The 13,949-nt window shown below is 41.5% G+C and overlaps 1 protein-coding gene across 1 annotated transcript in view; it reads left to right on the forward strand.

The window, feature by feature from the left end:
* Positions 1–2,057: 2,057 nt before the first annotated feature.
* The window catches only part of LOC112248296 (GDNF family receptor alpha-2-like), a 62,010-nt gene continuing 50,118 nt past the window's right edge, over positions 2,058–13,949 (forward strand). Inside the window, exons 1-2 of the mRNA XM_024417202.1 lie at positions 2,058–2,640; positions 3,918–4,226. Of these exons, the coding sequence (XP_024272970.1) occupies positions 2,604–2,640; positions 3,918–4,226 (346 nt within the window). The 5' untranslated portion in view covers positions 2,058–2,603. The remainder of the gene's footprint in view (positions 2,641–3,917; positions 4,227–13,949) is intronic.

Genomic DNA, 13,949 nt, shown 5'->3' on the forward strand with positions numbered 1-13,949 from the left:
AGAAAAAATACTCATTCTCGTAATTAGATACATTTAATGCAGGGGTGTCAAACTACATTTCTGGAAGGCCATATGTCTCCTGGTTTTCGTTATTTCCTTTCAATTCGTGTGCCAATTTACCCTGCATTCATAACCAAGTGGGAAGGTGGTATTTACCACGTACAGCTGAGAAAAATCCACTTGAGTGCCCCTCAAACTGATAATTACTAGTGTGAAACTCCTCTATCTGAGCTCCAACTTCTCCCACATGCTGACCTCTGACATCACCTACTAAGGAAATGACCTCGAAAACAGCATTTTCAGCAGTTAAATGCAACAACAAAACATTATTTATTAAAAGCAATCTATTAATATGGTTTTTGAACACTTTAATTTGTTTGCGAGCATGATAGCTATGTTTAGCTTATTGTTGATGCAGCTTGTTTGCCATTAGCCAATAAGTGTTTCTCAATGAGTTCAAAGCAAATGAATGCATCCAACTCGTATTTACTACTTCACAACTGGAAATTAGCACCTTCCTTCCTTGGTTATGAACACAGCATTAGACTTAGGAACTCCCCTTACCTGGTTGTCTAACTAATTAGTGACATTAATTGATCAATAATGTACAAGGGAGGAGTGAACTCACAGGCCATCCACCCTTCAGCAATTGAGTTTGATTTATGGCCTGTGTAGTAATGTTCCTGGTCGTGTTATGGGAAAGCTAGCCTATAAGTCTGGGAAACTAGGCAACATCTAGTATAACTCTGTTTTCTCTAATTGTACACACTGCAGATGTTTTGCGATGCTACAGTGGAGCAATTATATACCCATGGAGATAGCCATGGTGTACCATGTCAACAAGAACCAACTCCCACCAAGGAGTCTGATAGCCTGACAGAGCACTGCATGAAAAGGATTTGTGTGTGCAGCATTAGAAATTGATCATTTATGAGAGAAAAGATCATTCACAATTTTGGGGCTAAGTCACTGATTTGCATTGTGGGGCTAAGTCACTGATTTACATTGTAGGGCTAAGTCACTGATTTGCATTGTGGGGCTAAGTCACTGATTTGCAATGTGGGGCTAATCCACATCACACCACTGGAAGTGGAATAAAGCTCTGAAAGGAGATCAGCCTTGCCAACAGGTCAAAATTAACCTGATTCTCAGATAACACACAAGCCTATTCTTTCTGGGATATTAGCCTGCCTGACAGTTTACCATCATTACTAGGCACTGGCTATGCAGTTTGTCAGTGTGCATGTCTCTAAATAGAGACTTTGTTTTCAAGATTTGTTAAAAAAATAAAAATGTATGATGGCCAGGGCCTATTTAAGCAATGAAGCACAACCAAGTCATATCTTTGAAAGACTTGAAAATTCGAATATTTAGAAAAATGGAGCATCAACGTTTACTTCATGGCATCCTTGGCATTGGCACAATACAATACATTGTGTCCCTTAACCCTCAATGTTTGAGACCAACATTCTAATGCGACATGAAATGAAATTATGGGATATAGCTGAAATGAATGACGCTTTTGTTATCATCTCTGCTATATGACAAGTCTGCATTTCATATCTGTTTGACTGGTAGGCCTGCATTAGTTTCATATGTAGCCCTACACGTTATGAGCTGGCATTGACATAGAAAACGTAGGGTAAAAATGTGATCTCATGAAAGTAGCTGACAAATAAATCAACATTTATTACGCATTTAGCGATGTGAAGGAAAAGGCACGTCCTGCCTTGACTTTAAAATAGTGCATTCGTTTTATAGTGAATGAGCTAGCAGATTGTGGAAGCACAACATAAAAGACCGATTCCGAAATGTCACAATCCACTGAACATTATTTCCATGTGCAGACTATAACAGAGTAGACCTAATCGAGCTGTGTCAACAGGAAGATGGACTCTCATAATAATTTGAGAGAAACCATTATTGCAAAGATAGCGGTGTTAATAGTTTTTCAGTAAACGAGTGAGTCAGCATCGCCCTCTTCTGGTTTTCCGAAGCTCATTAAATGAACTCCTGTGATTCCAGAACACTCAAAATGAAGCGCAGAGACTCGCACTAAAGTCAGACGCGCGCGGCTTTTGGAGAGTCAAGTCTGGTCAAGTCTTCACTCACCAGGGACCCTCCTGCGTAGGCTAGTAGCTGTAGTTTCCATAAACCTCCAGAGAAATGTCAATGTGAAAAGTTATTTGACATCAATATCGTTGCCGAATAATTTTCCTTGCATCTCGTTTCAAGCCAGGGAGCTCCGAACTGGATCAGTAGAGCTCTTGATGCGGAGAGCTGCCACAGTTCATTCGATATGTACAGTTTATACCTGAAATCATTTCTTAAAGGGATTTGAATTCCTTTTCCAAGAGGATTTTGACATTTTATTTTTTGTGTTTTGAAATTGATGGATTATTGAGACGTGGAAATTGTAAGGCCGAGTTCGGTAATAACTGGAGTTTTTTCAGAGGATATTCAAATTCTCACACTTAGTTACGCCGGAATAAAACATTTGGAAAGGGATTTACAACACGTTTACAAGAGGAAGATAATTAAATCGGATCCCCGCTTTTACAGATTCTTGACTCTGAATCTAAAAAGGCTTTTAATTCGTCGTGATGTGGATTTATTTCTACTTCGTTCTTTTTCTATTAGGTGAGACATTCATATTTGTATGTTTCTTAAGTTTAAAATTAGATAAAACCATTCATTCCATAACATTACATGCGTGTGGATAGTTTAGTAATTGTTCTGAACATAATACATTCTTTCATTTAATGCTATTTCGACTATAGCCTACTCATTATGAAATCAATCTTACATTTTAGTGTCATTAAATCAATTACAATGACATTATTTCCGTAATTACTCAGAGTTCATGTTAGAGTTTATTAGGTGCAACATTTTACCCTCTCCAAATTGTTTTTAGAGCAGATATGTATTGTCTCTTGGCATCTCCTTCTCATCTGTTTATTTGATTAAGATTGAGATAGACAAATAACCCACATAAAATTAATGAATAGCCTAAACATGATGATGAGGATGATGATGATGATGATGAGGATGATCTGTATGTGTTAGAAGATGTTCAATTTATCTGTTAGGATAATGGTTATTTGCATAATTTAGTTTTACTGCATACGCCCTCTACCTTATTGCAAAGTCTCTAGCAATATTCCCCCTCAGCAGTTTGCAGGTTTAGAACGAACTGAAGGTTTCGCTCATATCACTCTTTCCACCTATATTGGAGTTGGTGTTTGTCTACTCCATTCAAGAGATAAGCCTTTATTTTGCCTTCAATGGTTTGGTTTTATTGATTTGACTGTCATGTACAGTAACAATATGGTACAACGTTAATATTCCCAAGGTAAGTGCATTGAGATCAATGACCATGAAGCATAACAGATAATTGACTGAAGAATATCTCATAACTAGGGGATGTGCCAAATGTGTGTGTGCTATGAACCTATATTGACTTGTCAAACATATCTGGATCTGTTCCTGGCAGTGGAGGCTGCTGAAGGGAGGACGACTCATAAAAATGGCTGAAACGGCGCGAATGGAATGGCATCAAACACATGGATGTATTGGATATCATTCCACTTATTCACACTCCAGCCATTACCACAAGCCCCCCCCCCACCCCCCACACTCACACACACACACACACGCACACACACACAATTAAGGTGCCACCAACTTGTGGATCCTGGGTGTAGTTGTCAAAAATCTTGCGTGTGCTAATTCTGTAATATATCAAACACATGGAACAGCTGGGGGTACTCAAGGAGAGGTTTTGGAAACACTACCTTACACCATATGAAATGTTTATACAGCACCAGTGGTATCTACAGCAAATCCATCAAATATGTCCATGCATGTGTAACTCTATTGAGTTAGACGAATGAGAGAGCCTCCTTTCTCTCCCTCAGATGGAGTTGCGTACTCCTCGGGCAGTTCCTATTCGGGCCTGGCTGGGACGGGTGCCCATGGCTGGGTGGATTGCGTGAGGGCCAGTGACATGTGCAACCAGAACCCCCAGTGCAGCTCCCGCTACCGGGTGATGCGGCAGTGCCTGGTGGGCAGAGAAAGGGACACCATGCTGGCCAACAGGGAGTGCCAGGCTGCCCTGGAGGTGCTGCTGGTCAGCCCGCTGTATGACTGTCGCTGTAAAAGGGGCATGAAGAAAGAGCTGCAGTGTCTGCAGAGCTACTGGAGCATCCACATGGGCCTGACTGAAGGTGAGACTGAAATCAATGAATTCCTGTTTGTGTCTGGTGCAACATACTCAGCTAGAGAGATACTTACAAATTGAGAACTGCTGTTATGTGCAAAGATGACTCTGCTATTATGAATTGTACCTATATCACATTGATTAAAAAAAAAACATCATCAGATAGTGATCATGCAGGTCTCTGTACAATATGCAGAACCTATGGAAAGAATTTCTCATGCATTCTATGCTGTATCTGCTACAGGATATAGTGATACCCTGAAACCCCTGATGAAAAATATATGCTTTCCATTCTCTGTGAAATAATGGAGCAATAATGAAATTACAGCAGCGAGACCTGTTATGAGAGCACTATTGGTTTTCACCACAAGAGTTCCATATTATCATATTATTAGGTTATAAACCCACCGTTCAATGACCTGGAGCCGGCCACTTGCACTGTACAGTGCAGGAGGTAATGTTTCACTTAAACGTTAACCCTTCAAAAGGCTACTTTACATTGTCATAAATGTGGAATGATGAATGTCTTAAAACAGCTGATGTCAAATCAGATCATAAGATCTAATGTAGTCAAAACGTTTGACATTTCATATGCTATTGGGCAGCAGGTAGCCTAGTGGTTAGAGCATTGGACTTGTAACCGAAAGGCTGCAAGATTAAATCCCAGAGCTGACAAGGTAAAAACCTGTCGTTCTGCCCCTGAACAAGGCAGTTAACCCACTGTTCCTAGGCCGTCACTGAAAATAAGAATTTGTTCTTAACTGACTTGCTTAGTTAAATAAAGGTCAAATAAAAATGTCAACCGCAGTTGGAGATGTCAGTCTCTAAGCCTATGCTTTATGATAGAATGTTTAAGTGGAATGTTAGAACACTGAACCTTCTTGAACAGAGTTAACATTTTATGATACATTACGCCTCAGTAAGTTGTTTGGACAAATACAGACCTCCCGTGTGTCCTTCACTGAGGATACTTAACCGAAGAATGCAACTGTCCCATTTAGGCACTGTCCAGGGAGATAAAACGGGCCTTAATGGATGCCAGAGTTCTTACAGTGCAGCTTTAATCTAATCACGATCCATTGTGCAGTCAACCAGGCTTTTGTTAACTGGAAAAAATCTGTGTATAACATTGTTTTTTTGGAAACAAACACAAGGGCTGATTCCCCACAGACCCTCAAATGCTGAAACCCACTTAAAAAATTGTTGTGGACAAAAAACGGAAAAAGTTGGGATATTGTAGGAAGAGCACCAGCTTTGAAAGGTTTTCTCAGCAGATAGGGAGATGTCTACGGGCTATGTAGATAAATCCTAAGAGCCCGCCTGTGTTGCTGTTGACTAAAGTGGCAAGTCATTAAGGGACTTTGGGGCAGATTTATTAAAGGCCCATCGCAACCCATTTTTTTCAATATCAAATCATTTCTGGGTAACAATTATGTACCTTACTGTAATAATTTCCCATTAAAATGGTATACAGTGCATTCGGAAAGTATTCAGACCCTTTCCCTTTTGCCACATTTTGTTACGTTACAGCCTTATTCTGAAATGGATAAAATCAAACATGTTCCTCAACCATCTAAACCCATAACGACAAAGTGAAAACAGGTTTTTATATTTTTTTGCAAATGTATTACAAATAAAAAACAGAAATAGCTTATTTACATAGGTATTCAGACCCTTTGCTATGAGACTCAAAATTGAGCTCAGGTTCATCCTGTTTCCATTGATCATCCTTGAGCTGTTTCTACAACTTTATTGGAGTCCACCTGTGGTAAATTCAATTGAGGGTTCACCTTCCAACAGAACAACGACCCTATGCACACAGCCAAGACAACACAGGAGTGGCTTTGGGACAAGTCTCTGAATGTCCTCGTGTGGCTCAGCCAAAGCTCGGGCTTGAAACCGATCAAAAAATCTCTGGAGAGACTTGAAAGTAGCTGTGCAGCGAGGCTCCCTATCCTACCGGACAGAGCTTGAGAGGATCTGCAGAGAAGAATGGGAGAAACTACCCAAATACAGGTGTGCCAAGCTTGTAGTGTCATATCCAAGAATACTCGAGGCTGTAGTCTCTGCCAAAGGTGCTTCAACAAAGTACTGAGTAAAGTGTGAATACTTAAGTAAATGTGATTTTTCATTTACTTTTTTGATAAATTTGCAAAAATGTCAATCTGTTTTTGCTTTGTCATTATGGGGTACTGTGTGTTGATGAGGATAAAAATGGGGCTGTAACGTAAAGAAATGTGGAAAAATTCAAGGGGTCTGTCTACTTTCCGAATGCACTGTATATATTTTTTCATTTCTTTTCAGCAAAAATAATTTCTCAAATGTATTTTGCTAGGAGTGGTCTGACTGATGCACCTAATTGGAGAGGCCTAATGTAATGAATGATATGTACCCTTAACTAGCTGTTATTGGCAGAGGTTTGGAAGTCTTTGTTATTGGTCAAAACTGAATTTTGACTGCATGGCCCTTTTAAAGGTTTGTATGTGCTTAATTGCAACAATTGCAGTTCTAGGCATTTTGCATAATGTATTGTAGGCAGGTTTAAGAGTTGAGCACAAAATATGGGTGGAGTATAGTGAAAGAGACAGGAGCAACATGTATAAATGTCATGCAAGTGTAGAATTTAAATATGACAAAACAAAAGGTGAAGGTAAAAATCGTCTGTAAGTAGCCTACATGTCCTTGTATGATATTCATCTTCTATTTTGATACAGTATGTGAATTTTCAATAATGAAATGTTCTGAGTGTAATGTAGGGATAAGGGCGTACACTCCTAGTGCAAGGATAATCGCACATCCAACCCAGTAGCAGCCTTCACATTGCTAATGAATTTGCTCTTATTTTTGTAATGTGCACTTTGCAATAACCCGCCAATTTGCTGTTTTCCAAGGTAATTTGGTGAGTGCTTAGACTGTTTCGCTGTGCATAGGATAGTTTAGGTGGCACACTCAAGGGTGGTGCCGCTGTGAAAAGGACAAGCTTTTGTTGGGCTACTCATGCTCTGTCTTTGGCAGTCGTAAATGTGACCCGTTAATTGAAGTTTTAAAATAAATGCCAGCTGAATTCAATGTGTCAATGTACCTGTCTTTGGCGGGTAATGGCTCGCCTTTTGAATAGGTCCTTCTCACTGTCGGACAACTGGGGTTAAGAGTCTGAATCTACAAAAGCCATGTGTGGGAGCATGCTCTTTAAAAACTTAAAGGCAGCTGCATTTCTCTTTCGATTGGGCCTTAAACCTCATGGGGAGAGCACCAGGGTTTGAGGCAGTTCCAACCAGTCAGTTAACAGTAAGTCCCATTCCTCACATATCGCTGGTTTGTTCTTTAAATTGAAAGTGATTTGAGCAGATAGCAAAGAGAATTGAAAGCCTTTATGTGGGCGGTTTCCTTGCAGTTTAATTAGTAGAACAGACTTCTACAGCAGGGAGAATACGTGAGTCTGTCTCAGGCCATTGGGAGATCTTACATGAAATAACCAAAGAATCCATTTTTTTAAATGATTTATTCCCCTCCATTTTTATGAATGCCAGCATTCTTAAAGGTCAGGAGCCGAATTTGTCAGTATTCTATGATAATATCGCTAGGCAGCTAATTTAGAGAGGGGGAAATAGGAACCCTATGCCAGCTTGAGTATGTTATACTGGGGACCCAAGCAGAGTTCAAAGGAGAACATATATGGGGTTCCAGAGGTACACAGTATTCCTCAGTGAACCCATTATTACCATGAGCTATGGTAGTAGTCACTGGCCATTACCTAAGCCATCCACTGTCCTCTGAGGCAATGGGAGTTTGCCTCTACATGCTGAATGTGTCCTCTATTTGTCCTCATCTGACCACGCTCACTAGGTGGGTGCTTCATCATCCAAGGAAGAAGACCTGTCAATATTTTTCTGGAACAGATCAAAATCTTTTCAGGCCCCTCAAAACTTGTGAAAAGGATCAGTGAAATATGATGACAGTGATGGTTCTCTATGTCCTTTCAAATCCCTCTAATGATTTCCTTTCCTTCAAATCCCTCTAATGATATCTGAAGATCCACCAAACCGTTTTCAATATGACTAAAATGACACCCAGTGTGGCAGCTATTGTTGGGGAATTCTCCACTCTTACCCAGGCAGGAAGAGACAGCCTGTTTTGCCTTCTTAATACAGGCATGTTGGGATTTGGATTTGTCCTGCCACAAAGGTTTTAGGATGATTGAATGTGCATGTTTGAAATCATGGGAGTGGACTAGCTATCATAGCCTGTGCAATTTTCTTCTCCATAGATAGTCCTCAACTAACGAGAAATACGGAATCAATATTCTACATTTATGCAAATAGACTAGGCCACCTTTAAACAAATAAGATGAATGACAGCTATTAAAATTGACTTTGCTTCAAGCCATAAGCTGTTTACCAAGACCGGAAAATCCATAGGACGCTTCCATCACCTCAGGAATGTACTCCTATTGATAATGAATACGTTATGGATTTGAGATTCTGTACAGTTTAAAACCCTTAGGCAGTCATCCCCGAATCCACTGAAGAGCAGAATCCCCTACAAGGGAGGCCTGATTGTCTGTGCCACTCTCGCCATGCACAACACTGTCAGAACAAAGGAAGTCAAATAGTCCTAATTACCACAATAAGTTGTTGCCCTCTGGCAAACAATCGTACACTAAACAGCTGGGAAGAATTTGTATTACTTGATTAATGCATAATTGATTGGGTGACTGTCAAATAGCATAGTTCTTGAAAAACAGAGTGGCATGGCGAATGTGTTGCCAATGTGAATCTTTTAACCCCCAAGCGGGAGTACAATTACGCTGTATTTGTGCAGTTCTAATTCTGTATGGCATGTGATAACATTGTAAAACACTTTCAAAATTAATTCACTACCTTTGTTCACGCTATCGTTTTATGTTTGACAATATTGTTGTTAATTAAGTATTACTTCCTCTTTGACTTACATTAAGATGCACTGTTATTACTACACAACAGTAGTAGGCTTGATCACCAACAACGACGGGACAGCCTGTAGGGGGGAGGTGAGGGCACTCGGAGTGTGGTGTCAGGAAAACAACCTCTCACTCACCGTCAACAAAACAAAGGAGATGATTGGGGACTTCAGGAAACAGCAGAGGGAGCACCCCCCTATCCACGTCAACGGGACAGCAGTGGAGAATGTGGAAAGTTTTAAGTTCCTCTGAGCACACATCATGGACAAAGTGAACTGTTCCACCCACACAGACAGTGTGGTGAAGAAGGTGCAACAGCGCCACTTCAACCTCAGGAGGCTGAAGAAATTTGAGCTTGTCACCAAAAACCCTCACAAACTTTTACAGATGCAACATTGAGAGCATCCTGTCGGGCTGTATCACTGCCTGGTACGGCAACCGTATACGCCAACAACCTCTGCACACTGCATCACCGGGGACAAACTAGCTGCCCTCCAGGACACCTACAGCACCCATTGTCACAGGAAGGCCAAAAAGATAATCAAGGACAACAACCACCCGAGCCACTGCCTGTTCACCCCGCTATCATCCAGAAGGCGAGGTCAGTACAGGTGCATCAAAGCTGGGACCGAGAGACTGACAAATAGCTTCTATCTCAAGGCCATCAGACTGTTAAACAGCCGTCACTAACACAGACAGGCTGCTGCCTACATACAGACTTGAAATCATTGGCCACTTTAACAAATACAGTGGGGCAAAAAAAGTATTTAGTCAGCCACCAATTGTGCAAGTTCTCCCACTTAAAAAGATTAGAGAGGCCTGTAATTTTCATCATAGGTACAGTTCAACTATGACAGACCAAACGAGAAAAAAAATCCAGAAAATCACACTGTAGGATTTTTTTATGAATTTATTTGCAAATTATGGAACTTTAACAATTGGTGGCTGACTAAATACTTTTTTTGCCCCACTGTAGATCAATAGTCACTATAATAATGACACTTTAATAATGATGTATACATATCTTGCATTACTCATCCCTTATGTAAAAACCCTCTATTGTATCTTGCCTATGCCGCTCGGTCATCGCTCATTCATATATTTATATCTATATATTATTATTCCATCCCTTTACTTAGATTTGTGTGTTTTAGGTAGTTGTTTTAGAATTGTTAGATTACTTGTTAGATATTATTGCACTGTCAGAACTATAAGCACGAGCATTTTGCTACACTCACAATAACATCTGCTAACCATGTGTATGTGACCTATACAATTTGATTTGATTTGATTATTATATGTGGATGAGGCTACATGATTTTCTACTTGTATGAGAGGCAGGTACACTTTTTTCTCGGCCACTTGGGTTAAACTGAAATGGTTTGGATCCCTCAACTTCCCCACAGTCCCCACAGACACAGAATAGAGCTTCATCAGCCATGATCCTCTGTAAGCTGTCCCGGAAACTGGCCACAACACTTTCAATGCTAGAACATTTGGCTTTGTTTGAAGATTACACTATTTTACAATGTCCAGTTAGGATGGATAAACAGACTTCATGGCAAGCCTCTGGGAAAAATAACCTTTCTCAGTAGTATCTGTAGTTCCCCTGAGATTTCCAAGCACTGGTAAAATGGGAAATTGTTGTACATGGGCATGCTGAGGGACAGAGTATACTATGTTTGTCTGGCTGTCTTTGCTTTCTCACTACATACAGTGCCTTCAGAAAGTATTCAGACCCCTTGACTTTTCCCACATTTTGTTACATTACAGCCCTATTCTAAAACGGATAAAATAAAACATCCTCAGCAATCTATACACAAAACCCCATAACGAAGGGATTTTATTTAATGAAGGGAATGTATTATTTATTTATTTATTGCAAATGTATATATATATATACATATATATATATATATATATATAGAAAATGAAATACCTTATTTACATAAGTATTCAGACCCTTTGTCATTATGGGGTATTATGTGTAGATTTATAAGGGAAAAATATTTAATCCATTTTAGAACAAAGCTGTAATGTATCAAAATATGGAAAATATTAAGGGGTCTGAATACTTTCTGAATTAACTGCATAGATCAAATCAAATTGTATTTTTCACATGAGCCGAATACAACAGGATAGAAAGAGGCAGCTTCATTAAATAGTACCGCAAAAAAACAGTCTCAATGTCAACAGTGAAGAGGCGACTCCGGGCTGCTGGCCTTCTAGGCAAAGTTTGCAAAAATCTCAGACTGGCCAATAAAAAGAAAAGATCAACATGGGCAAAAGACCACAGACACTGGACAAAGCAATTCTGCCTAGAATGCCAGCATCCCGGAGTTGCCTCTTCACTGTTGATGTTGAGACTGGTGTTTTGCGGGCACTATTTAATGAAGCTGCCAGTTGAGGACTTGTGAGGCATCTGTTTCTCAAACTAGACACTCTAACGTACTTGTCCTCTTGCTCAGTTTTGCAACGTGGCCTCCCACTCCACTTTTTATTCTGGTTAGAGCCAGTTTGCGCTGTTCTGTGAAGTGAATAGTACACAGCGTTGTACGAGATCTTCAGTTTCTTAGAAATTCTCGCATGGTATAGCCTTCATTTCTCAGAACAAGAATAGACTGACGAGTTTCAGAAGAAAGTTATTTGTTTCTAGCCATTTTGAGCCTGTAATCGAACCCACAAATGCTGATGCTCCAGATACTCAACCAGTCTAAAAATGCCAGTTTTATTGCTTCTTTAATAAGCACAACAGTTTTCAGCTGTGCTAACATACTTGCTAAATGGTTTTCTAATGATCAATTAGCCTTTTAAAATGATTAACTTGGATTAGCTAACACAACGTGCATTGGAACACAGGAGTGATGGTTGCTGATAATGGGCCTCTGTATGCCTATGTAGATATTCCATTAAAAATCATCAGTTTCCAGCTACAATAGACATTTACAACATTAACAATGTCTACACTGTATTTCTGATCAATTTCATGTTATTTTAATGGACAAAAACAAGGACATTTCTAAGTGACCCCAAACCCAATGAACAGTAATGTATGTTATACTTGAGCTTTCTTGAATAAGTTCCTCCTGTTCTTTTAGTTTTTCATCTAACTTATTCTGTGCCTCTAGACACTGGAGTTAATATTCTACTAGCCCAGACACTGGGGTTAATATTCAACTAGCCCAGACACCGGAGTTAATATTCTACTAGCCCAGACACCGGGTTTAACATTCTACTAGCCCAGACACTGGGGTTAATATTCTACTAGCCCATACACTGGGGTTAATATTCTACTGGCCCAGACACTGGGGTTAATATTCTACTAGCCCAGACACTGGGGTTAACCTTCTACTAGCCCAGACATGGGGTTAATATTCTACTAGCCCAGACACTGGGGTTAACCTTCTACTAGCCCAGACACTGGGATTAACCTTCTCCTAGGCCAGACACTGGAGTTAATATTCTACTAGCCCAGACACTGGGGTTAACCTTCTCCTAGCCCAGACACTGGGTTAATATTCTACTAGCCCAGACACTGGGGTTAACCTTCTCCTAGCCCAGACACTGGAGTTAATATTCTACTAGCCCAGACACTGGGGTTAATCTTCTCCTAGCCCAGACTCTGGGGTTAACCTTCTCCCATCCCAGACATTGGGGTTAACCTTCTACTAGCCCAGACACTGGGGTTAACCTTTTCCTAGCGCAGGCACTGGGGTTAACCTTCTACTAGCCCAGACACTGGGGTTAACCTTCTCATAGCCCAGACACTGGAGTTAACCTTCTACTAGCCCAGACACGGGGGTTAATATTCTACTAGCCCAGACACTGGGGTTAACCTTCTCCTAGCCCAGCCACTGGGGTTAATATTTACTAGCCCAGACACTGGGGTTAACCTTCTCCTAGCCCAGCCACTGGGGTTAACCTTCTCCTAGCCCAGCCACTGGGGTTAACCTTCTCCTAGCCCAGCCACTGGGGTTAACCCCTAGCCCAGCCACTGGGGTTAACCTTCTCCTAGCCCAGCCACTGGGGTTAACCTTCTCCTAGCCCAGCCACTGGGGTTAACCTTTTACTACCCCAGACACTGGGGTTAACCTTCTCCTAGCCCAGCCACTGGGGTTAACCTTCTCCTAGCCCAGCCACTGGGGTTAACCTTCTCCTAGCCCAGCCACTGGGGGTTAGCCCAGCCACTGGGGTTAACCTTCTCCTAGCCCAGCCACTGGGGTTAACCTTCTCCTAGCCCAGCCACTGGGGTTAACCTTCTACTAGCCCAGCCACTGGGGTTAACCTTCTCCTAGCCCAGCCACTGGGGTTAACCTTCTCCTAGCCCAGCCACTGGGGTTAACCTTTTACTACCCCAGACACTGGGGTTAACCTTCTCCTAGCCCAGCCACTGGGGTTAACCTTCTCCTAGCCCAGCCACTGGGGTTAACCTTCTCCTAGCCCAGCCACTGGGGTTAACCTTCTCCTAGCCCAGCCACTGGGGTTAACCTTTCCTAGCCCAGCCACTGGGGTTAACCTTTACTACCCCAGACACTGGGGTTAACCTTCTCCTAGCCCAGCCACTGGGGTTAACCTTCTCCTAGCCCAGCCACTGGGGTTAACCTTCTCCTAGCCCAGCCACTGGGGTTAACCTTCTCCTAGCCCAGCCACTGGGGTTAACCTTCTCCTAGCCCAGCCACTGGGGTTAACCTTCTCCTAGCCCAGCCACTGGGGTTAACCTTCTACTAGCCCAGCCACTGGGGTTAACCTTCTCCTAGCCCAGCCACTGGGGTTAACCTTCTCCTAGCCCAG

This window comes from Oncorhynchus tshawytscha, linkage group LG04 (genome assembly GCF_018296145.1).
Source record: "Oncorhynchus tshawytscha isolate Ot180627B linkage group LG04, Otsh_v2.0, whole genome shotgun sequence".
Taxonomy (NCBI): domain Eukaryota; kingdom Metazoa; phylum Chordata; class Actinopteri; order Salmoniformes; family Salmonidae; genus Oncorhynchus; species Oncorhynchus tshawytscha.